This window comes from Sinocyclocheilus anshuiensis, unplaced genomic scaffold, assembly GCF_001515605.1.
Source record: "Sinocyclocheilus anshuiensis isolate Anshui unplaced genomic scaffold, SAMN03320099.WGS_v1.1 scaffold1472, whole genome shotgun sequence".
NCBI lineage: Eukaryota > Metazoa > Chordata > Actinopteri > Cypriniformes > Cyprinidae > Sinocyclocheilus > Sinocyclocheilus anshuiensis.
Genome location: NW_015542453.1, coordinates 805,431 through 830,379, shown reverse-complemented (window position 1 = coordinate 830,379; position 24,949 = coordinate 805,431). Strand labels below are relative to the sequence as shown.

The 24,949-nt window shown below is 37.1% G+C and overlaps 2 protein-coding genes across 2 annotated transcripts; one reads left to right on the top strand and one right to left on the bottom strand.

The window, feature by feature from the left end:
• Positions 1 to 1,368: 1,368 nt before the first annotated feature.
• LOC107693741 (prostaglandin G/H synthase 2-like) lies at positions 1,369 to 4,737 on the bottom strand. Its single transcript, XM_016493248.1, has 9 exons — positions 4,611 to 4,737; positions 4,383 to 4,499; positions 4,148 to 4,291; positions 3,752 to 4,056; positions 3,558 to 3,641; positions 3,021 to 3,267; positions 2,646 to 2,932; positions 2,209 to 2,356; positions 1,369 to 2,099 (listed from the first exon to the last, which is right to left on the bottom strand). Exons 1-9 carry the CDS (start codon positions 4,669 to 4,671, stop codon positions 1,687 to 1,689), a joined length of 1,806 nt encoding a protein of 601 aa, XP_016348734.1. The 5' UTR covers positions 4,672 to 4,737; the 3' UTR covers positions 1,369 to 1,686.
• Positions 4,738 to 6,129: 1,392 nt separating this feature from the next.
• LOC107693742 (cytosolic phospholipase A2-like) lies at positions 6,130 to 24,611 on the top strand. Its single transcript, XM_016493249.1, has 18 exons — positions 6,130 to 6,211; positions 6,463 to 6,553; positions 6,976 to 7,057; positions 7,146 to 7,294; positions 8,475 to 8,588; positions 8,719 to 8,756; positions 8,850 to 8,994; positions 9,089 to 9,225; positions 9,757 to 9,979; positions 11,397 to 11,511; positions 12,059 to 12,196; positions 13,052 to 13,141; positions 14,435 to 14,500; positions 16,310 to 16,549; positions 18,450 to 18,634; positions 21,130 to 21,319; positions 23,980 to 24,137; positions 24,226 to 24,611. Exons 2-18 carry the CDS (start codon positions 6,521 to 6,523, stop codon positions 24,364 to 24,366), a joined length of 2,244 nt encoding a protein of 747 aa, XP_016348735.1. The 5' UTR covers positions 6,130 to 6,211; positions 6,463 to 6,520; the 3' UTR covers positions 24,367 to 24,611.
• Positions 24,612 to 24,949: the final 338 nt, after the last annotated feature.

Here is a 24,949-nt window from a genome sequence, read left to right as displayed (position 1 = left end):
GGAGACTGGAGAATATGTTGACAAGACTTTATTTGCACCAAGGAACCAAGGGAGACGAACACAGGAAGACCTTCACGAAGACGTACAACAGCGGACCGAGAATTTGGGACTGGGAACACATTTTATACACACACACACAGGAGGAGGGGATGACGAGACACACCTGGGAGCAATAAAACCAAGGGAAACACCTGGGACAAATGAAATAAACTAATCAGGACAGGAACAGGAAACTAACCAAATAAGGGCATGGGAAGGCACATGGGGAGCAGGACACACACAAAACATGGAACAGACTCTGACAGTATGTTGTGTCAGGTCAGTACAGTGGTGTTATTTTGTCTGGGTTCATTTCAGTCAGTATGCATCACATCATGTAAAATCATGAGGAAGTTGGATCTACTGAATCACTATTGGCTCAAGAGCTTCACCGGGGTTTTTTTTTTTTTTTTTTGGCAGACATACTGCTTTGCAAGTTCAGCAAGTTCAGCAGTTTCACTCGAAAGTCTTTTAGTAAAAGTCACGAAAGAAAAGTTTAGCAGTTACAGAAATTACAGGGCCAAGTACACAGTGAATGATACATCATGATTTCAGCACAATCCAAAGAATCAGAGAACATTAAAACAATTATTTTAGTGTAATCTGTTTTCAGCAGAATGCACGTAAGACTTATAAATACACAATACATATGTATTATTATGCACATAATAAATGTTGTTGTCCGGTTTTTGAGGTTGGACAAAATTTGTAAGACATTTTTAAATACAATGCTGTTCAGTTTGGGGTTGGAAATATTTAAAAAATCTGTAATATTTTATCAAAATACAGTAAAAAGAGTAATATTGTAGTATACTATTATTATTTAAAACAACTGTTTGCTATGTAATGTATTTTAAAATGTAATTTATTTCTATGATGGCAAAGCTGAATTTTTAGCAGCCAGCTGAAAATGCACATTTATTTGACGTATTTAAAATAGAAATCCTTTGTAAAAAATTATAAATGTCACTTTTAAATAAATGTAATGCATTCTTGCTAAATAAAAGTAATAATTTCATTTTGGAAAAATCTTTGTGACCCCAAAAGTAAGAATTCAAGAAATGATACATGAAAATGTTTTCAGCCGATTTTAGTTAACTTAAACTAGACACTGTATTTTTGCATGCTTCCTTTATATTCTTAATCTATGTCCTAAAAAAGTAATCTTTCCCCATCACAGATCCCAGACATTTCATATTACATTTATTGTACATAAATATTGTATATAAAACTTCATGATTTTCTTTTTCAAGTTAAATGCTTGAGCATTGTGCTGAATAGATGTAATTGTTTGAATAAGAATAACTGACAATGAAATAACACAAAACATATATTAACAAAAGATCAAAATGTTTTTATTCAAGAAATGCGCATTATTAGCAACAGTTGCACTTGAAATGTGGATATCCAGTTTTCTGAAACAGCTACATTTAATTATTTGTTATAAAAATCTGTCTAAAGGGAAAATCTCATGTGACTTTCTTTCAAGTATGTGTAAAAAAAAATATTAAAATGCATGTTGCATGTCAATAGCAATACAAAAACCCAGCAATAAATACATATTGAAATAAATTACTTAAATAAACAAATAAATAACAAATATGACATCAAGTATCATGGTGAAGGCAATGAGGCCTTCAAAATCTTTTAGAGCTCTGAACTTCGCTCGTTCAAGACAACCGTTGGGTTAATATGATGTTGTGGGGAGTGCACTGAGCTTGAATTCATGTTTTCTGAACTCTGATATTTCACATCAGGCACCTGAAAGGACACCATCGGACAAGGTCCCTTGATATTCATGCACACCAGCTTCTTCAATGAGGCTGTGTTAACAATGTCAAATCCCACTTTCCCACCAAATGTGCTAGGCATCCAGTATTCAGGAGAACAAATAGCATTTCCCATGAGGCCTTTGAGAGAGTAGGGCGCTCCCATCTCCACCATAGTCTCCCCAAACACAGCGTTGGGTCGGGGTTTCTCCACAAGAAGGCCAGTATACAGCTCAACCGCATCTATGTGACCGTACAGCTGCATCATTTCGGCTGCCAGCTCCTTGTCTCCTGTTTTACCATACAGATAAGGTTACAATTACACAAGATGTATTTTTTCAAAATGTTCCCATTTCTGAACCTATGTAGTTTTTGTTTTTTAAATGTTGAATGATCTTACCTGTCATCTCCTCGAAAGACGAGTAGGGCTTCATGTTGAAGCGTTTCCTGTAGGCATTTAAAGACTGGTAGCGCATCTCTCTGGAATGCTCCAGAACTTTAACAGCCACTGCTTGAACTGCAGCAGGCAGGTTACGTCCACCAGCAACCTGCTCACACAAAAATGATAGACATTAGCAAAGCCAGCAGAGTAAAGACTAGGGGATTGCTCACCCTCATGTCATTCCAAAACTGTATGAACACAAAAGATATTTTGAAGAACTATGTTTGTCTAATGTCTAAAACAACACTGGACCCCAATAACTAATTTTATGGGCAAAAAACACTGAGGCGTTTTACAAAATATCTTCATTTATGTTCCACAGAAGAGAGAAAGTCATTTGGAACGGCATGAGGCTTCTCTGAGAAGCTATAATCTACAGTATAAGTGAAACTCACCCTTCCAGCCCTCTGTTTGGTGAAGGAATCCACCATGTTGCGGATGCCGTGCTGGGTCAAAATAGAGTTGTTAAACACAAACTGGTGGTGGCCGTAGACCTGGTCCTGGATCTGAAAGTTGTCAGGCATCAGCGGGTGCCAGTGATACAGAGTGTTGAATTCGGATGCGATGCGGTTCTGGTACTGGAAGCGCTCACTGAAGAGAAGCTCCGGGTCAAACTTGAGCTTGAAGTGGTAGCCACTCAAGTGCTGAACATAGTCCTCGATCACGATTTTGATGGTCTCACCTGCATGGGAGAAAAAAGCGGGAATATTTAATTCCTCCACGAAGTTAAGAATATCAGGAAGGTTTTGGATGATGAGACCAAGACTCACCAATCAGGATGAGACGAGTGGTTTGGAAGATTCTCTCGTCGTCCCAGTCGGGATGCTCTTGCTTCATGATATCACAGACGCGGTTGTGCTCACGAAGCCAAATGGAGGCATACATCATCAAACCTGGAACCAGACCGAAGGCCTCATGGCCCACAGCAAATCTCTGTTCCTCTGGGACGTGAGGAGGATAGTGCATCTCCACCTGGACATCCTTCACCAATGGAGGATACACCTCACCATCCACAACCTATGAGTCAAATACATTTTTCATTTACTAGGTTTAAACCAACAAGCAATACTTGTCCATTTTAAAAAGATAGTTCACCCAAAAACAAAAATTCGGCCATCATTTCTTTCTTTCTTCAGCATTAAAGAAGATATTTTGAAGAATGGCTTGAATAAAAGTCAATGGGATCCAAAGTTGTTTTGGTCCCTACTGACTTTTATTGTATGGACTCCGCAAAAGAATGAAATGAGTGAATGACAGAATTTTGATTTTGGGGTGAAAAAATGCTGTCCATTTTAATGTCCACAAACCTGATACTTTAGCTTTCCATCTTTAAACAGACGAAGTTTGTGTTGTCTCTCCAGTGTCTCTCCATAAATATGCCCCAAATCCACCTAAAACGTTAGAGAACCTTTAGAAATTGTACTGCAGTTCCTTGTTCCTTATAGACTTTGGATGGGATGTAAAATGTTCCCAAGTAAAATAGTTAATGAATGCCACTTACTCCATGGCCCAGGGCTTCGGTGAAGGCTGGTCCTTTTTTAAAGTCTGACTTGAAGAACTGGTGAGAGAAATGCTGGGCGAAGAAAGCAAACATGAGACTGGTCCTCTGTGAATCAGGGATGAACTGTTTCCTCACCAGCACCTTCTCCACCACCTGCTTTGCATTTGGGAGATCGGGTGTAGGGCAGTTCTGGGGCAATGGGGCGAGGGTGCGGGTGTAATAGGACAAGTTAGAATACGCTTCCCAGCTTTTGTAGTTATAATCTGCATTGTATGTCGGTGGACTGTTGACCAAATGGGACCTTGCTGTAAAACAAGAAAGAGGAAAAGTGTAATTTTACATATTTATTTAGTCTCATTTTTGTTACATATTTCGATGAATTCACATTTAACTTACATGTCAGGACATATCTCATTATGGCATCTCTCAGGAAGGAGATGTTGTTGATGATGTCCCAGATCCATTTATAATGCGTTAAGATATAATGCACTATGTTTGGCCTCGGCTTCAGAGTTGATTTGATAAGTGTGAGAAGTTCGGCTGTGAGGCAAGAAAAAACAGTGTTGAGTGCACAAATCTTCTTTTATGTAAAATGTTGATCTGTGTAAAAACAATCCATGGCCAGACTTACGGGTAGTGCAGTTTTCACCATAATATCCCGTCCTGGTACAGTCACATTCATAAGCGTCAGCACTCTTAGATAAACACACACCTTGGTTTTGGCAAGGCTGTGCACAGCAAGGGTCGTCTGCAGGAAACAGTCATGAAGAAAAGGCATGATTAGACTGCATTTGGGTAGAACAGTCAAAGTCTGAAAGAAGCACGTAAGTCTAACATTGCTAAAGCTGAGTTAACTTACATCCTTCACCGAGAAAGATCCAACAGCTTGAAAGTAAGACCAGGCAAATCAGTTTATTCATTCCAGAAGTTGTATGTAGAATGTTTTACTCCGAAGCAGAAGCAGTGTACTCTGTCTGGTAGAGCGCGTGGAATGTGAGTGCCTGGATGCGCTCCTGTGCCTTTTAACTGCTTGAGAACGAGACGCTTGCGCAATTTCCAAGACGAGAAGAAGGGAAAAAAAGGGTTTGTAACGTCAGAAGTATACTGTATTTTTCCATATGATGCACGTTTAACGGATTTTTTCTGTTTTTAAGTATTTATATTCAGGAAGAAGTAGCTAATAATTGATTATTAAATGAATAGAACAGGATTTATTAATTTGAAATAGGTTATTTAGCCTATTTATCAAATTGTTATTGGTAAACACGTTTACAATGACACATATACTGTATAATAAATAATAAACCTAATGAAAGAAGATAATCTTAATGGTATTTATAGCTATGCTCGTATTTGCAACTAGCCTATAGCCTATATTCTATATTATAGGCTATATTCAGGATTTAGCCTATATCCAGTGTTTATAAGAAGCCTACTTTATGTATGTTCCTCCAAAATATGCTATTAAGTAATACATTATATGAGTAAATTATTATAATTTATTAGGCCTCTTATATTTATTATACATTTGATCAACTAGACATGACTTTAAATTGAGAAAAGATAGAATTACTTTGTAAACCTCCTTAGTTTTCAAAACCAGACACGACTTGTAGAGTAGACAATAGGCCAAGGGCATTCCAGTGATTATTAACGCATTACTTTAACTCATGAGCGCCACCTTGTGTCAGAGAAAGTGTCGCTATTACAGTCATTCACAATCTTACATGTGGGTTTATTTTTATGCGTTATAATTTAATCAGTCTGTCATCATCTTAAATTAAAACCTGGGCACTTGCACGCGATGACATTTCTCACTTATAGCATATTAAAAATATTAACATAGCGCTAAAATCATTCCCATCGGAGTCCGAGTGAAATTTGAAGAGCTGGGGCGGGGGAAGAGTTTTGCGTCCGCCCTGAAATCGACTGATTTTAGCGAATCGATTCGTTTGAATGATTCGTTTCAATGAACTTGTTCAACATTGAGTCATCGATTTAACGGTCTCTTGTTTGTATAATTAGATATTTTATTCAATAATGATATCATCACTGATATTTTCGATTACGTTTATATATTAGTTGTATTTAGCGTACATTTTGGTGGTCCAATTTGGTGCAGTCAGTCAAATTAAAACCCTGCCAGCCCTGCATTTTGGCAGATAAACTTTCAGTAGTTTAAAAAATATTGTGTCAAAAGTTGCAATTTATATAGTCCCAACCCTTCACCCACCTCATATAGGTTTAGGTGTTTTACTTATAAACTATATTCTGTAAGATTTACAAACGCTGTGCGTGTCGGTTCGATTGAATCATTGCAATGAACAATCTCAAACGAACGATTCGTTCGAATCGCACATCTTTTAGTCCGCCCAGTAGTGCGGTATGCGCATTCCTCTCGGCTTCCTGAAATGACTTTCTTGTCGGAGAGGGTCCAACATCACTGTACCACCGGTTATGGTAAGTTGTTGCATGTTTCATTTCTCTGTAAAGTCGTAAAACTTTTAGTATCCACGCGTGTAAGACTTATAGGCAACAAAAACCTGCTTTAACAGTTTCTATCATACTTCTGAACTGAGTGCGAGCTGTACTTTTGGGTCTCAGAATGTTAAATTCTGCATGTCATTCGGAAAGGCGGTATCATGTTTCAACCGCTAGTGCGTAGACAGTATTTTTTTTTCTTTCTCTTTTTTTATTGTCTAATTTCACAGATGTTTTCCGGACTGTCTTGAAATAAAGCGTCTTCCTGACCTCCACATTGCTGCCAGAATGTCCTCCATAGATCCCTATCAGTACATCATAGTAAGTTTCATGTCATTAAGAAAACTCTTAAAGTAGAACCTGTTTCATTAAGTCAGGGTAAATTAATCCTTAATGTTGACATGGTATTTGGAGATTTTGAAAAAAAAAATCTTGTTTGTATTTTTAAGATCTATTAATTTATTCGTTAATGTTATCAATATGCATTAACATTTAGTCTCTATGTTAGAAATGGAAAGTGTAAAGCTGCTGCTCTTTTGCAGTGGTTAGATTTATTTGCATGCAGACAGCTGCTGAATTTATGACGTTCAAGGCACATTTACTGTCTAGAAATAATTCTGTTTGGGAATCACCTAATGTCTATTTCCTACTTCAGTTAAATGAGCTTCCTTCCTTTATACATACATACGCATTTTACTGCTCTTGACGCTCTAAATCCTTGACTTTGTGGATCATATGCGCAGGTTGAGCATCAGTATTCTCATAGATTGAAAGTAAATGTGGTGAGAGCTGAAAATGTGACGAAAGGAGCATTTGGGGATTTATGTGAGTATATATTTATGCTGTCTTCTTGCTATTTAAATAAACCCTTGAATGCGGATTTATACTTAAGTGACTGTGTGTTTGTTCACAGTGGACACCCCAGACCCTTATGTGGAACTGTCCATTCCAACCACACCAGAGTCAAGAAAACGAACACGCCACATAAATAACGACATTAACCCAAAGTGGAATGAAACATTTGAATTCATATTGGATCCCAATCAACCCAATGTTTTGGAGGTGAAAAATGTCTACTCTCATTACTTATAGAGTATTAGTGCACTTGCTTGTAAAGGCATTTTCTGTATTTATCTCCTGATTCAAAACAGTGGTCCCAAAAAGTATTTTGAGACTTAAGTCACACTTTAAAATGTATGGATTTTAAAATGTATGCACAAATCAAGTTGAATCTGCTGGTAAATTATACTAGACTAACTTCACATTTCTCAGCTGCTTTTGCAGTGACGTTTAACCAGCTGGTGTCATGGTGATATTTAGTGGATGTTTTGGAAGTCGGAACCCTATCAAGTTTACACAAGGGGCCCTTGAAGCTATAAAGTTCCCAAACATTTTTTGTCTTAATTTTAAACTAAACCTACACTAACGTTCAAAAATGTGGGGTCAGTAAGTTTTTCAACACTAAATCAGCATATTAGAATGATTTCTGAGGGATCATGTGACACTGAAGACTGGAGTAATGAGAAAATTCAGCTTTGTCATCACCGGAATAAATTACATTATTAATATATTAAAATACAAATAACTTAACTGTTTTAATAATATTTCAAAATATTACTGTTTTCACTGTATTTTTTATCATATTTTTCAACTCCACTCCATTTGGAAAGGAGTGCAAAGGATTGTGGGAAATTGTGACATCAAATTAGAAATGCATCAAAGTCAACATGATCATCAAAGACCCTATCAGATTCACCCATGCCACCAACTGTGTCTGTTTGTGTGTGTGTGCGACACATCTGTGTCAATGCATGTGTGTCTGATTAGACTGAGAAGAATGTATTACCCTTAATGAGGGTTAATTGTTACTGTTGTGTCGGAACATGTTTCTTGATTAGCTATGTGCTCCATGCTGTGAGGGGTTCAACCCCACTCCACTGGAGGGGGGGGGGGGGGGGTCAAATAAATGCAGTCTTTATAATCATGAGAGACTTCTTTCAAAAATATTTAAATCTTACCAACCCCATCCTTTTGAATGGTAGTAGTATGTATTGTTTTATCACTTAAGACTGTATAAACGTCTTTTTGTGAAATGTTTTGCTTGAAAAGTGTGCCTGTGCCGTTGTTGGTTTATATGGCATGGTTTAATGAAGTAATATTAAAGGTGTTGTATTGAATTTTGAAAGTATTAGAAAATATATCAGCACTTTGTTATAATGCTTTTTGAATGCTCTTTATTTAGATGACACTGATGGACGCTAATTATGTCATGGACGAAACTCTGGGCACAGCTAAATATTCCCTCTCAAAGCTCAAAGTGGGGCAGACAGAGCATGTGAGCCTATCTATTGGCAAGGTAAAGGTTTTTCTTATTTTTTTCTCTTTTTTGTGGTTTACACCATGAACTTGCCATGAACTAAATTCGTAGTTACTGCTTTTCAGTGTCTAATTGTTTATTTTTTTTATTATTCTCCGATTTTTGCTAGATGACAAAAGTGTTCCTCGACTTGTTCTTAGAAGTGTGGTATGTATGAAGAAATGTTTATTTCTATACATTGTGTAAATTTTATGCATACAGGAGTGAATGAGGAACTGAAAGTGAATCATTTTTGTGCAGTGCGTCCACAGACTTGCGCTTCAGCATGGCACTGTGTGATCAGGAGAAACTCTTCATGCAGATGCGCAGGGACAGAGTTATGCTCAGCATCAAGAAGCTTCTCAAAATGGAAAACCCACACTTCCTTCCAGCCTCACCTAGAGAGGTAAAGTCAAAAACCACAAAAGCTGCCTTATAAACTTCTTATCTTATATCTATCGAGAGCGATCCTTTCTGATAGCAGCTCTATTTTTGCACAGGTTCCCACCATCGCCATTTTGGGTTCTGGAGGTGGTTTCCGTGCAATGGTTGGTTTCTCTGGTGTGATGAAGGCTTTGTATGAATCTGGGGTGCTTGACTGTGCAACATACGTGGCAGGACTTTCTGGATCAACATGGTCAGTAAAAGTCGAATGTTTAGTTTTTTTCTTTAAAACAGATGCAAAAATCCCATGGGCTTCTCCAATCTTAAAAATTCCAGTAATGGTTCCAGAAGGGGCTTTTCACAGCATTGCCATAGTAGAACCGTTTTGGGTTCCTCTAAGAACCTTTCAGTAAACAGTTCTCAAAAGAATAGCTTATTTTCTTAGAGTGAAGAACATTTTAGTAATCTGAAGAACCTTTTTCCACTATAAAGAATCTTTTGTACAGTGGGAAGGTTCTATGGATGTTCATGGAACCATAGATGCCATTAAAGAACCTTTCCAGGGACCAGAAAATCCAAAAAGGTTTATGTGGGTCACTAATTAACCATCCAAAACACCCTAGCAACCACAAAGCAATGCCCTAGAAACCATCCTGAATACCCTAGCAGCCACATAACAATATGCTAAACACTATTCTAAACACTTCAACAACCACATCAATCACCAATCACATCAAAAATGGTAAAAATCTCGTAAACATCCATGTTGGTTATATTTCTACAGGTATATGTCCATGCTGTACTCGCACCCTGAGTTTCCCGCTAAAGGCCCAGGGGATATTAATATGGAGCTGATGAACAGAGTCAGCAATAGCCCGCTCAAACTGCTCCTGCCCCAAAACATCAACCGCTACGTTAAAGCGCTGTGGAAGAAGAAATCGGCCGGACAGCCTGTCACCTTCACTGACATCTTTGGGATGTTGATCGGAGAGACTCTTATTCCAGGGGTGAGATATGCAGGAATACAAACTGGGTTTTTGAGAGTTTTTACTGCAGCAGGCCATCAATAGTGGCATGAACTGCACTGGGCTGCACTGTACTCTATTTATACACTGTAGTTTGTTCAAGTACAAAGACTCCTTTGTATGTTGTCTCTCTATTATGCATCCCAATGCAAATGGACCCTTCTCTTGGGGAGGATGGTCCTTGTAAATTAGGAAGATACTTCTCTAGCACCTGTATTTAGGAACGCATACTACCATTAATGTATACCATTAATATTTTGTTTAAGAAAGAAAGAAATTAACACTTTTATTCAGCATGGATGCATTAAATTGATCAAAAGTGAAATAATGTTACAAAAGATTTCTATTTCAAATTAATGGTGTATTTTATGACATCAAAGAATCCTGAAAAAAAGTATCATGGTTTTCAGCATAACTGTTTTCAACCACAATTCTTTTCAATACCAAATCAGCATATTTAAATAAATTCTGAAGGATCATGTGACACTTAAAACTGGAGTAATAAGTGCTACAAATTCAGCTTTGTTGTCACTGGAATTACGCTTTAAAATACATTTAAATTTAGAACAGTTAAATTGTACTAATATTATGGTTTTTACTGTATTTTTTGTTTTAAATCAGTAAATTACAAAATGCATCCTTGGAGAGCATAAAAGACTTTTTTCTCCTAATGACCCCAAACCTTTGAAATGTAGTGTATGAGAAAATGTGTGCACTTGATATTGTGCATTCATGTTGCTTATTTGTCCACTAGAGTAAGATATTTTTGAATAATTTACTATTTAAATATGACATTTCTGAAATATTTGCAGAGATATAGATGCAGCTTAGCAATAATGGACCACTGAAAGTGTGTCTGATATACGTGATGACCAGTTGATTTTAGGAAAATATTTCTATTGCTTGAATGGACCCAAACTGCACCAAAAATGTCATCATTTATTTTCTCTGTGAAACACAAGAGGAGGAATTTTTGAAAATCTACTTGCTGTTTTTGTCCACGTAGTTACAATTAATGCAGACTGGAGCTTTTAATCTTTAAACAGGACGCAAAATCATCATAAAAGTATCAGATAATAACACAACTTTATATACATACTAAAGCTATACATTAGCTTAGTGTGAGAAACAATCCTGTCTGACCAGCAGAGTGTTTAAAATGTCCTCTTTTCATGTTCCAATGTAAAAAAGTAAGTCAGACATGACATGAGGATGAGTAAAAGATGAGGAGACTTTAATTTTAAGATGCACTGTTCCTTTAATTAAACTACACTTTTAGCACCATCCTTTTAGAAAATGCTATGCCTATATCAATTTTTACGTGCATTGACACAGATGCCCTAAAGAAAAAAGTTTGATTGTTAAGCTGTGTGTGTGTGTATGTGTGTGTTTTGCACAGAGAATGGACACTAAACTGAGCTCCCTGCAGGCGAAAATTAATGAAGGTCAGAGCCCCCTTCCTCTCTTCACCTGTCTGCACGTCAAACCTGATGTCTCTGAACTCATGTTCGCAGGTAAGATGACAGTTCACATAAACATTAAGAATGCTACATTATATTGTATTGTCCGCTATTGATTGTTGTGTGAATTGTAGAAATATTATTAAAAAGAAATGAGAAAGACAGCAACTGTCCGTATTTGTACAAATTTGTATTATACCGCTTCATGGCCTCCGTGGAAGCTGAACACTATCGATTTGTTTACATTTGCTTAATACTGTGGAAAACATGCAAATACTTGTTATAATGATTGACCCACTGTGAATTCATTATGAATTTTCACAGCCCACAGGTGTAGACACACTATTTTTAGACACTAGTCATTGTGTGGGTAGGTTGTTTTCTGTTGAATAGGATCAGAGATTGTAACTAAACATATGATGGTTAAGTGGAAGTATTTGTCAGATCAATGCGAGTCACTTACTGTACATTACGCTTTGTATTTGTGTGAACATGAGTCAGATAGTTGAGTAGTATTGGTAGTGCAGTGTAATAGATAAAAACGCCTTTGATTGTCATTTTGGCTTAATAATATTGGGTTTGTTTCCTCTGTCTCAATCAGACTGGGTGGAGTTCAGCCCGCATGAGATTGGCATGGCCAAATACGGCACCTTCATGTCTCCGGGGCTGTTTGGGAGCAAGTTCTTTATGGGCAACGTTGTGAAACAATACGAGGAAAACCCCTTACATTTCCTCATGGGTAAGACTGGGACTGCTCTGAATTTCAACAGAACGGTTTGCTAAGAGACCCCTCAATATGCATATAGTGTCACTGAATACTGACAGCAGTTACTCATGTACTGTGTGATTACTTTGAGGAAAACATTCCAGGATTTTTCTCCATATGGTGGGCTTCGGGGGACCAAGGTGTTGAAGACCCAAATTGCAGTTTCAATGCAGCCTCAAAGTGCTCTACACAATCCCAGCTGAGCAATAAGGGTCTTATCTATCGAAACGATCTGTCATTTTCTAAAAAAATTAAAAATGTATATACTTTTTAAGTATATACAGCCGCATTGAAACTGCAATTTGAAAATACATATACTACACTATAGAATATGATACAATGCTACATGCTCGTATTATTTTAAATTGAATAAATGTTCATGATACTGCTAAGTCTCTATACGTTACTGCCGCGTTACATTGCTGACAGAATGCAGTGTTTTATAATCTAGAGATTGTAAAGAGGATGTAGCACACGCACTGTCGAGTCAAGTGCCAGTGGATTAGAGACCTGCTCCCGCGAGACCCGACGCAACAGAGTGTGGCACGGGAGAAGATGGGCGAGTGCTGGTGCGTGCGGGTAGACACTCGTGTGTGTGCGGGATGCGGGAAACAAATAAAGTTTGTTACAATGTAACTTTATATAAATGCTACATATGTTAAATAAAGAACACTTCTCTTGCACAAACATCTTGCACCCTTTCAAGCAAGAACATTTTCTCAGTTGAAAAAAGTCAGAAAGAAGTCCTTCATAATTTTGTTTACTAGAATATCAGTTCCAAGTATTGTTTGCCGTTAAGCAGTTTTAATGTAAGTGTATGTGCTGCAGGTGTATGGGGCAGTGCTTTCTCCATCCTCTTTAACCGGGTTCTGGGGGTGAAGGAGACAACCAGCAGTAGCACAATGGAGGAGGAGCTGGGTGAGTAAGATTGTGTCTTTGTGTGATTGTGTTGTGCAATAAAGCATTACTTAGCAAGGCGTTACTGTAATTTGATAACTTTTTTTAGTAACGGAGTAATTTAACACGTTATAATTTTCAAAATAGTAATTAGAGTATAGTTACAAGCCGAAGTCTCTATACGTTACTGCCGCGTTACATTGCTGACAGAATAAACAAATAAATTGTTATTCATCTATTGCACAAAAGCAACATGAACTAATATAAAATATAAACGATTAACAGGTGCAAGCATATGCAGACCTTCTATTTAGGCTATAACACGTATTTGCAGCGTTGAGCAATGCAGTGCTGAAATTTGCGTGCTCACGAATCCTCTCATTATAACACACGAATTGTAGACATTATGAAAGATTCATTATGCATATATTTATTGTGTTATAACAGAGATTTGTGAGATTGCGATGAACTGAGATGTCTTTTAGAGATTATAAATGCAGCGCTCTTTGCTGGCATTCTGCCAAACCATGCACACAGCAGCCGCTTGCTTTAGTTAAAAATAACAGTGTTCTGTGAATGTTGCTTTAATAACAAATATTTATCGGGAGCGTGTATGCTGGGATTTCATAAATGTAATGGAGAAAAAAGTAACGTAACTAGTAATGTAACTAATTACTAATTACTTTTGAAATAAAGTAATCAGAACAGTAACGTGATTACTTTTAAAAGGAGTAATCAGTAATTTGATTACATTTTCAGAGTAACTTGCCCAACACTGTCTGTTAGCTATCAGAGGCAAAGAACTTGATGGAAGAGACAAATTGCTCCACATTTCAAAAGAACCCAAATGTAGGCCAAGTTAGATTGTTATCATATTGTCAGCTTGTATCCTTGTAACATGCTGAAATGCGCCAATACTAGTTGTTCTACTGCAAACATGTACAGTTGACACACATCACTGCATGAGTGATAAGTGATAAGATTAACACACTGCCACACTGATCTACACACATTTCACGTGTGACCTCAGTCATAGATAAGTACAGTTCATAAGTACAGTAGCATAAGTAACAGTTCAGTATGTTCATGTTCCACTATTCATACGTAAGTTTTGATTAAGTTTTTCCAGACTGGGACTTTATTTTCATCCATGTTCTCATTAGTGTAGTAAAGAATCTTAATGTTTTTCTATGCAAAATTTAAATACTTTTTTGTGAGTGTCACCCATACAGTGAAACTCGGGACAATGAAAAGAAAGGGGTTGTCTCTTATCATGGGTACAATCTGAAACTGTTTGCATCTTCTGTTTTTCAGAGCAAATTAAACCCGAGCATATTGTGGGTGATGATTCAGCAGATAATGAGGAGGAAACTCAAAGGGGTGAGAAAGTCCTCTCTGATCGTTTATCTCTCTTTCACTTTCTCTCTTTCACACACATACACTCAGTTCAGTTCAGGGCTCAACAATAACAATGACCTATTGGTTTGGGGTCAGTGTGTGAGAGTTTCAGATCAGTTGATGGGACTGTCACATACACTGTGCTGCGTCATTACATCCCGTGTTTCTTCATGTACATGTTTTTATACCTTACATGTTTAGACATTTGGTTTTGTGTGGTATGCTGAACATTGGTATTTTAATTTTGTTTTATTAATTTATTCATTTGATATTACCAGGGTAACATTATGTATCTGTTTAATGTTTTATTCATTCATTCATTCATTTAAATTGTTACCAAGGTAACATATATCTAACTGTGTAATGTTTTACACAATATGCCAACAGTTTCCAGTAAAATTGTATGTATTATGAACTTTGAATTACATCATCAATGAAAAGAAAGGGGTTGTCTCTTATCATGGGTACAATCTGAAACGGTTTGCATCTTCTGTTTTTCAGAGCAAATTAAACCCGAGCATATTGTGGGTGATGATTCAGCAGATAATGAGGAGGAAACTCAAAGGGGTGAGAAAGTCCTCTCTGATCGTTTATCTCTCTTTCACTTTCTCTCTTTCACACACATACACTCAGTTCAGTTCAGGGCTCAACAATAACAATGACCTATTGGTTTGGGGTCAGTGTGTGAGAGTTTCAGATCAGTTGATGGGACTGTCACATACACTGTGCTGCGTCATTACATCCCGTGTTTCTTCATGTACATGTTTTTATACCTTACATGTTTAGACATTTGGTTTTGTGTGGTATGCTGAACATTGGTATTTTAATTTTGTTTTATTAATTTATTCATTTGATATTACCAGGGTAACATTATGTATCTGTTTAATGTTTTATTCATTCATTTAAATTGTTACCAAGGTAACATATATCTAACTGTGTAATGTTTTACACAATATGCAAACAGTTTCCAGTAAAATTGTATGTATTATGAACTTTGAGTTACATCATAGTTACATAATTTCCAGGTATTTTTGCAAATTAAAAATCTAATAAATGTATTGTGGTAAAAATAAAAACATATATACACTTAAGATAAATATATGTAAGCATACCCTATGGAAAGATAAATATACTAAAATGTATTTGAAATACATTTATTTCATGCTAAGTGTACTACAAATACATTTATATATTTATGTACAGTACTTAATAAAAATACCCTGCAACTGTACTTTTAGTATACTAAACTGGTATATTTAAACTCTGCTAAATTGGAACAACTAATTTTGTACTTAATGCACTTTAATTGTGCGGAAGTAGTGCTGAAGTCCAACTAAAGATAAACTGAATTATATTTGATTGTGCTAAAGTGGAGCTATTGCAAGTATACTTCAGGTACACTTTAAATACCTTGCATTTAAAGACCAATATTATTCAAAAATCATACAATCCTCATCAACAGTAAGATTAAAACACATTTTGGGTTTAATATTAAGAAATGTTCATTGTGCACAAGTAGTACTCCAAATAAAGTTTAATTAATCAGTAAATCTCGAGCGATATGTCAGGAAATATGTTAATAGATTTTAACTATGCTTAGTGTGAAATAAATGTATTTTAAATATATTACTTTTTTACTAGGGTGTTTTTCTGATACATGTATATACCACTGAAAATACATTTTTAATTAATTTTTGTGGTTGGTGAAGTGAAAATATTAGCAGAGTAGGTAAACATCTGGGAAAAATGAGCCAGAGAATCATTGTTTGCCTCTGTCTCTCTTTCATCCAGGAGGCACAGAGAGCGCAGAGGCAGAAGATGAGCGGCAGCGCCATGCCCAGGCTAGCTGGGTTCAGCGCATGTTGACCTCCATAATGGGGGACACCACCCTGTTCACCACACGTGAGGGCCGTGCCGGCAAGGTGCACAATTTCATGCTGGGACTCAACCTAAACTCCTCCCTGCCCTTCTCTCCCTTCAGCGGCCTCATGAACCAGACCTCAGTGGATGAGGAGGTTGATGCTGTTACAGGTACAAATGAGTCATTTAGCTGCCACTTTTATGCAAATTTAGATACATTTTGATGTCAAGGACCCCCAAATATGATAAAGCCCTTGCTAGGACCCCCTCCTTAAAAAGGAAGGCTATTATAATTAGAAAAGCTATATATTTGATATATATACAGACTTCATTATATACTATATGAGGAAAACTCATTTTTATGTTAATTTAGCTTTTCATTTTTCATCTACATTATTGAATATTATTCAATATAATAATTTTTATATTATTAAATTGATAAAAATCTCATAATCTTGATTTTTTTTTAAGGCAAAATTAACTTCTCAAATTTAGATACATTTTGATGTCAAGGACCCCCAAATATGATAAAGCCCTTGCTAGGACCCCCTCCTTAAAAAGGAAGGCTATTATAATTAGAAAAGCTATATATTTGATATATATACAGACTTCATTATATACTATATGAGGAAAACTCATTTTTATGTTAATTTAGCTTTTCATTTTTCATCTAGATTATTGAATATTATTCAATATAATAATTTTTATATTATTAAATTGATAAAAATCTCATAATCTTTATTTTTTTTAAGGCAAAATTAACTTCTTTTTTTTTCAAGTTTAAATATTTTTCACTGATATTTTTCACAGACCCCCTAGCACCTACTTGGGGTCTTCACACCCCATTTTAAAAACCCCTGACTCATAGTTCAACCAAACGTAAGGCGCCTTAATCATTAATCAAATTCAAGATTCACCCTTCAGAGGATTCAATCCCACAACGTTTTTGTCCAGAATTTCACTCTGTATTTTTCTTAGTGCCTGAAACCTCTACTTAACCTGGTCTTGTCAGGTATGCAGTTAAAAGAAAATGGGTGTGACGGACTGTAGGTGGAACAATAGGCTGAAATCTGGTCAGGTGCCACGAGACTTGATGATGGGCTTTCAAACATTATTGGTGACTGAGTGGGAGGAAGTCAGTTAGTCAGCTCTCAAAACTTCTTACATCTAAGAAATACCAACACACCCAGTGAGGATTAACTTTTCTCCCAGGGGTTAAAAATGCAGAAACATCACACAGGAAGCATCTTTGACACGCATGTCACTGCAAGATCGTGTTAAATGAGAGTTTTCTGCACTTTCTCAAGTTTATGTGTCATTCTGTTTAAGGCTGAATGATTTTGGAAATCGCGCCCCCCTTTAAACCTATAAAAAAAATCTGACTGCCTGGGTCTGTGCGACTTCATCTATGGCTTTTCTCTTCCCTTTCACAAACCGATCCATCTCCCATTCTAAGTTACGTCCTTTGGCTGTTAACCGTTTTATTTCTTTTCTTTTTCTGCTGATGGCCCGCGCTCGACTTGAAGCAGCGCTGCTTAGACCGATGGGTGTGTGTCATCAAAGTACTGCGAGAGCTATAAGAGAGCGGTCGTCTCCTTATGCTTTCTCTCGCCGTACTTTGATGTCATACACCGATCTGATCTTCAAGTCGAACACACCTCTTTACTCTCGCGTGTCACGTGACTGAGTGTAATCGCAGCCTCTGCGGTTGAAAAATCGTGTTTTTCATATCGCGATATTATCGCAAATGCAATTAATCGTTCAGCCCTAATTCTGTTATAATCTTACTGATGATGAAGGCAAAATCTCATTTATAATTACTGATAGTAATAGCACTGCATGTCTCTTTGACTCAGCAGCAGTCTACTTCCTGTTGACACTTGGGTGTGGGAAAAAAAAGAGAAGTGCTTGTAAGAATTTGTACAGTAATGCTGAATAAATTATGACATTGTTGCATAAAATTTTCATTACTCACAAGTAGCTAGATGAATGTTAGTAAATGGCATTCTGCAGTTCCTTTTATAGGTAATTGACAAACAAGTGATAACATTGAAATGAAATTTTCCTGCAGATCCCGACGAGTTTGAGCGAATCTATGAGCCCCTAGATGTGAAGAGTAAGAAAATCCACGTGGTGGACAGCGGTCTTACCTTTAACCTGCCCTATCCTCTCATTCTGAGGCCACAGAGAGGAGTTGACCTCATCATTTCCTTCGACTTCTCAGCCAGGCCCAGTGACTCCAGCCCGCCATTCAAAGTAAGTGTCTAACATGAAGCTTATTCATGACACATAGGCTCACTGTCTGCCGCTGGCCGCTTGGTCGTTATTTTAAAAAACAAAAACTTATATTTAATGACCAAAAAATTTTTCTAAATTAACTTAATAAAAAAACGAAACGAAACAAAATATAATCACTTTGCCATTACATACAAAACTGAACTATTTTAATATAGCTGAAACAGTAGTATAAGCTGTTTTGGGAGAAGGGGGAAAAAAAAGACGGGCTCGGGCCGGTAATTCTAATAAGCTGTCGGACACGGCCGGGCTAGGGCCTGAGCGTCTCGGGCCGCGGGTTGAGAACCACTGCTCTAAGCTAACGCCTACATGCCTGTATTGAATATGATTACGCATCGCTCCAGTAGAGTTATTGTAAGACAATTTGACATTACACAGTTTACTCAACTTTTCCGTTTCCTTCTAATTCAAAATAATCCCACACCTTCTCGTCTTTCGCATGGTCATTTTTGAACTCGCCGCAACTGACACGAAGAAAACGAGGTCTGAGGTAAAAATTTAGTTTCCGCCCAGATAAACTTTTAAAAAGAATGTATTATTTTTCAAACGTTTTATTTTAACTTGTTATTTAAAATGTTTTAAATGCAATGTTAAAATGACGGTAATTTGAATGATAAAATCATGTTTTTTTTTTCTTTTTCTGTCGTGTAATCGACTGTTGTTTTCAGTGTCGACTAGTAGGAGCTGTACCGGTTAGTCGACTAGACCCGCACATCCCTAGTAAGGACATCGTTAAAATAGTCCATGTGACATCAGTGGTTCAACCTTAATTTTATGAAGCTATGAGAATACTTTTTGTGTGCAAAGAAAACAAAAATAACGACTTTATTCAACAATATCTTCTCTTCCGTGTCAGTCTTCAACGCACGTAACTTTTTGACTGTACTAAAGCATAAAAATACCATAATATATTTGCAAATATTTAGGACACATGCTAAGTTCGCATTTCTCTGAACACAACGCTACAGCTAGTTATTCTACTTTGAAATTTGCATTCCATGTCAGAATGTCTGTTTTTGTGTTGGTCCATGTGTTTCCGCCCACTGCCAATTTACTCAGTAGTATTTCGAAACCTGTGTTGCCAGTTGGGGGAAAACACAGCGTATTGCAGCCACGGAAGCCAGCAAATAAACTGGGTCAGATTACAGATTCTACCCAACCTATTAGGCCTTGGCATCAATCTAAAAAGCTCTATGACCAGTTTAAAGTTTATCACCTTCCATTGTCAATTGTGTTCGTTCCTGTTGCGTGTCCTCAATCTGGCAACCCGTGTGAGTCAAGGAGAAGGGGGGTGGGAGAAACAACTCTCTCCATTATTTTGAATTTGGACTGCAGTACCCATTTCAAACACTAGCTGTCAATATTACACACAATGCAGTTTGAGGTTACAGTAAAAAGGAAGTAATTTTTTACTGTTTTCACAGTTTCTGCCTTTAAGCTCAGTTCCTGTGAGAATATAGCAGAATGGGTCTTAGGGTGCTTTCACACTTGGTTCGATTGCTTGGTCCGAACCCGAGTTCGATTGCTCCCCCCTCCCCCTGCCTCCGCTGGACTGTGTTCACATTATATTATTTGGGTCCAAACCGCGGTTCGTTTGCGTCATCAAGCCAGCAGCTGTTTACCCCGTTGCTTAGTAACGATGGCACAGGAGAAGACGGCAAAATGCGTACCAAGGCTCTCTTCAATTTTAGATTTATGTTTTTGAACCGTTGGTTTTGTTTCCAAAGCTTCAGTACATAACAGCACTTACGTCTGCCTTACGAATGTACTGCAAATGCTCTAAAGTACTCTGAAGGTGAACAGAAATGAGATATACAGTTCTCTGCTTGCAGCGCGTCAGTCACGCTCGTCAGGAAAGCGAGTGAAACACACACAAACACACATATTTATCAAAAAATAAGTCATAAATAGCGGTTCACTTCCGTGATTTGGTACGATTGCGTTCACATCAGCAGCGAACCGTACCGGAGTTCACTTGAACCATACCCCAGACCACCCTTTTTAAGCGGACTCGGGTACGGTTCGTGGGTGCGCACCCGAGTTCGGAAGACAGCGTTCACATCATCCAAACGAACCGAACTCTGACGTCAATCGAACCCGGGTGCGCACCAAAAGTGCTATTGTGTAAAAACACCCTAAGTTATATATACTAAATATTATTGCAATTTAGAATAATGGTGGTGGCAAAGCGGAATTTTCAGCAGCCATTACTCCAGTCTTCAGTGTCACATAATCCTTCAGAAATGTGCTGATTTGGTGCTCATTAAACATTTCTTATTATTATCAATGTTGAAACCAATGGTGCGTCTTAATATCGCTGTGGAAACTGTCATACATTTTTATTCACCTTTTTTTTTGATGAATAGAAAGTTCAAAACAACAGCATTTATTTGTAATAGAAATTTTTTGTAACATTATAAATGTCATCAAATTGTGTCCTTGTTTGTCTGTGTTAGGAGATACTGTTGGCTGAAAAATGGGCCCGTATGAATAAGCTGCCATTCCCTAAGATCGATTCGAAAGTATTTGACCGAGAGGGTCTGAAAGAGTGCTATGTGTTCAAACCCAACAAGGGAGACAAGAGCTGCCCCACCGTCATTCATTTCGTCTTGGCCAACATCGACTTTCGGAACTTTAAAGCCCCAGGTGAGAGCATGTAAAAGAACAGTAAAAGTTCCCAGCTCATTTCAAATCATGACTTGCACGAAACTGTGGCTCAACTAGTAAGTGAGTCATTCCAGCCTATTCTGTGAAGTAGTGAGTTGTCTGACTGATTCAGTCTATGATTCACACTCTGTGGTTCCTACTGCATGTTCAGTTCAATCTGATTCACCAACTGGGTCCACTGATTCATAAAAAAAGAATCACAGAGACTTGTTTGCAAATTGTATTTATGTTTTTGAACCGTTGGTTTTGTTTCCAAAGCTTCAGTACATAACAGCACTTACGTCTGCCTTACGAATGTACTGCAAATGCTCTAAAGTACTCTGAAGGTGAACAGAAATGAGATATACAGTTCTCTGCTTGCAGCGCGTCAGTCACGCTCGTCAGGAAAGCGAGTGAAACACACACAAACACACATATTTATCAAAAAATAAGTCATAAATAGCGGTTCACTTCCGTGATTTGGTACGATTGCGTTCACATCAGCAGCGAACCGTACCGGAGTTCACTTGAACCATACCCCAGACCACCCTTTTTAAGCGGACTCGGGTACGGTTCGTGGGTGCGCACCCGAGTTCGGAAGACAGCGTTCACATCATCCAAACGAACCGAACTCTGACGTCAATCGAACCCGGGTGCGCACCAAAAGTGCTATTGTGTAAAAACACCCTAAGTTATATATACTAAATATTATTGCAATTTAGAATAATGGTGGTGGCAAAGCGGAATTTTCAGCAGCCATTACTCCAGTCTTCAGTGTCACATAATCCTTCAGAAATGTGCTGATTTGGTGCTCATTAAACATTTCTTATTATTATCAATGTTGAAACCAATGGTGCGTCTTAATATCGCTGTGGAAACTGTCATACATTTTTATTCACCTTTTTTTTTGATGAATAGAAAGTTCAAAACAACAGCATTTATTTGTAATAGAAATTTTTTGTAACATTATAAATGTCATCAAATTGTGTCCTTGTTTGTCTGTGTTAGGAGATACTGTTGGCTGAAAAATGGGCCCGTATGAATAAGCTGCCATTCCCTAAGATCGATTCGAAAGTATTTGACCGAGAGGGTCTGAAAGAGTGCTATGTGTTCAAACCCAACAAGGGAGACAAGAGCTGCCCCACCGTCATTCATTTCGTCTTGGCCAACATCGACTTTCGGAACTTTAAAGCCCCAGGTGAGAGCATGTAAAAGAACAGTAAAAGTTCCCAGCTCATTTCAAATCATGACTTGCACGAAACTGTGGCTCAACTAGTAAGTGAGTCATTCCAGCCTATTCTGTGAAGTAGTGAGTTGTCTGACTGATTCAGTCTATGATTCACACTCTGTGGTTCCTACTGCATGTTCAGTTCAATCTGATTCACCAACTGGGTCCACTGATTCATAAAAAAAGAATCACAGAGACTTGTTTGCAAATTGTAAAGCACATTGCACTGTATGTTTGTATATTTGGATGTTTTGTGTGCAGTCAACAAGGAAAACACAATAGAAGGTTGTGTCAATGCATTTGTCATTATTATTTGTCAGTGCACACAACTTAATATAAATATGTACTGTAAATACACTACCATTCGAAAGTTTAGGGTCAACACGTTTTTTTAAGAAATATATACTTTTATTTACATTTAGAATATTACAGAAGATTTCAATTCAAATAAATGCTATTCAAATAAATTCTGAAAAATTCTGAAAAGGTATCACAGTTTCCACCAATACATTGTAGTTTTTATGAATATTCTGAAATTGTTTTTATTTTGTGTTTTTGTCATTTTTATTAGTTTTTGTCATTTTTATTAGATAAAAATTTTTAGAAATTTTTATTTCAGTTTTAGTTATTTTAGTACATCAAGTTACACTAAATTAGTGCTGTCAAACGATTAATCGCGATTAATCGCATCCAAACTGAAAGTTTTTGTTTCCATATGTGTGTGTATTGTGTATATTTATTATGTATATATAAATAAACACACATACAGCATATATTTTTATAAATATTTACATGTATTTAAATTATATATTTATATTAATATAATTTATATCATATATAAATCGATTTAATATATAAACGTAACATATTTGTCTTAAATATATACATGCAATATATATCATATATATAATTATTTATATAATAAATATACACAATACACACATATATTATGCAAACAAAATGTTTTATTTTGGATGTGATTAATCGTTTGACAGCACTACACTAAATGAAAATGAGAAACATTGCCTTGACAGCTAGTTGTCAGTGTTTTTTATGCTTTTAGTTATATAGCTATAACTAGTCATATAGCTATAATAACCCTGAATAGAAAACAGTTATTACTGTTTTACTGTATTTTTGATCAAATTAATGCAGCCTTGGTGAGCATAAAAATATAAAAAAATATTACAAACCCCAAACAAACTTTTGAATTGTACTGTATACAGAGGGATCCACAAGTCTAAGGCCACATTGAAATGCAGGGATTCAAACTCTAATTTAAACCTGGAAATAATGTTTTAGGATGTTAGAATTTTTTAAATGAAGAAACGTTATGTCAAGCGAATCAGATTCTGTACTATTTTTAGGTCACTAAGAAAGTTAGTGACGTGTGAACTTCTTTAAAAAAAATCTCATTTCTGTTTTGTTGAAGGAGTTCCCAGGGACACAGACAAGGAGATAGAGTTTGGCGACTTTGACATATTTGACGATCCAGCCTCTCCCTTCTCTACTTTCAACTTCCAATATTCCAACCAGGCTTTCAAGAGGCTTCATGACCTCATGGAGTTCAACACGCTCAACAACATTGAGGTCAGTTCTTCTCCTTCAAACTCTGATCCAGTCACCTTCACAGCAGTTTTTGCAGTTTCTTTCAACATGGCTCTGTTTTGTTTCGTAGGTTATAAAAGAAGCAATTAAAGACAGCATTCTGCAGAGACGAGAGAACCCCTCACGCTGCTCAGTTTCCCTATCACTCAGTGAGATTGAAAACAAGAAGTTCCTGAAACGAGATACCAGCAATGCAAAACGACACACCTAACATATAGCTACAAAAAGCTACGCAAAAGCCTTGACGTCTGAGAATTCATTGGTCCACTGGTGCTGGTTCTCATTCAGCCATTTCATGAGAATCACTGAGCAGATTCATCAGTCAAGACTGGATTGACCTTATTACAGGGTCATTTTTATGCTGCATTCCAGACAACTTTGAATTCTCCCACCTCCTACTTAAAGGGGTCCTATTATGCTCTTTTACAAAGTCATGATTTTGTTTTGGGCGTGTACTAGAACAGGCCCTCATACTAGGTTGTTCGAAAAACACATTATTTTTCACATATTTTACATTATTACAACACCTCTCTCCTCAGTCTGGCATGAACGGCTCGAATAGTTCCTGTATCAAATGAAGGCCCGCCTTCTGAAATGCGAAATGTGCTGTGATTGGTTAGCTGGGCCAGTGTGTGTTGTGATTGGCAGCACTCGGCACCTGTTGTAACTTTGCAGATATTTTTTATGCTCAAACAGCAACATTACAGACTAACTAAAGTTGAAAAAGTGAAAAAGAATAATAGGACCCCTTTAAAGATAATCACTGGAAAGGGGCTTTTTTGGTCAGACTTCCA

Coding starts and splice junctions, on each gene's coding strand:
- LOC107693741 (XM_016493248.1), bottom strand. CDS start 4,671: ATGAATAAACTGATTTGCCTGGTCTTACTTTCAAGCTGTTGGATCTTT. Junction 2,933..3,020: donor CACTCGTCTCATCCTGATTG/GTGAGTCTTGGT, acceptor TCTCCCATGCAG/GTGAGACCATCAAAATCGTG. Junction 2,100..2,208: donor GTCTTTCGAGGAGATGACAG/GTAAGATCATTC, acceptor ATGGTAAAACAG/GAGACAAGGAGCTGGCAGCC.
- LOC107693742 (XM_016493249.1), top strand. CDS start 6,521: ATGTCCTCCATAGATCCCTATCAGTACATCATA. Junction 8,757..8,849: donor GACTTGTTCTTAGAAGTGTG/GTATGTATGAAG, acceptor ATTTTTGTGCAG/TGCGTCCACAGACTTGCGCT. Junction 13,142..14,434: donor CACAATGGAGGAGGAGCTGG/GTGAGTAAGATT, acceptor TCTGTTTTTCAG/AGCAAATTAAACCCGAGCAT.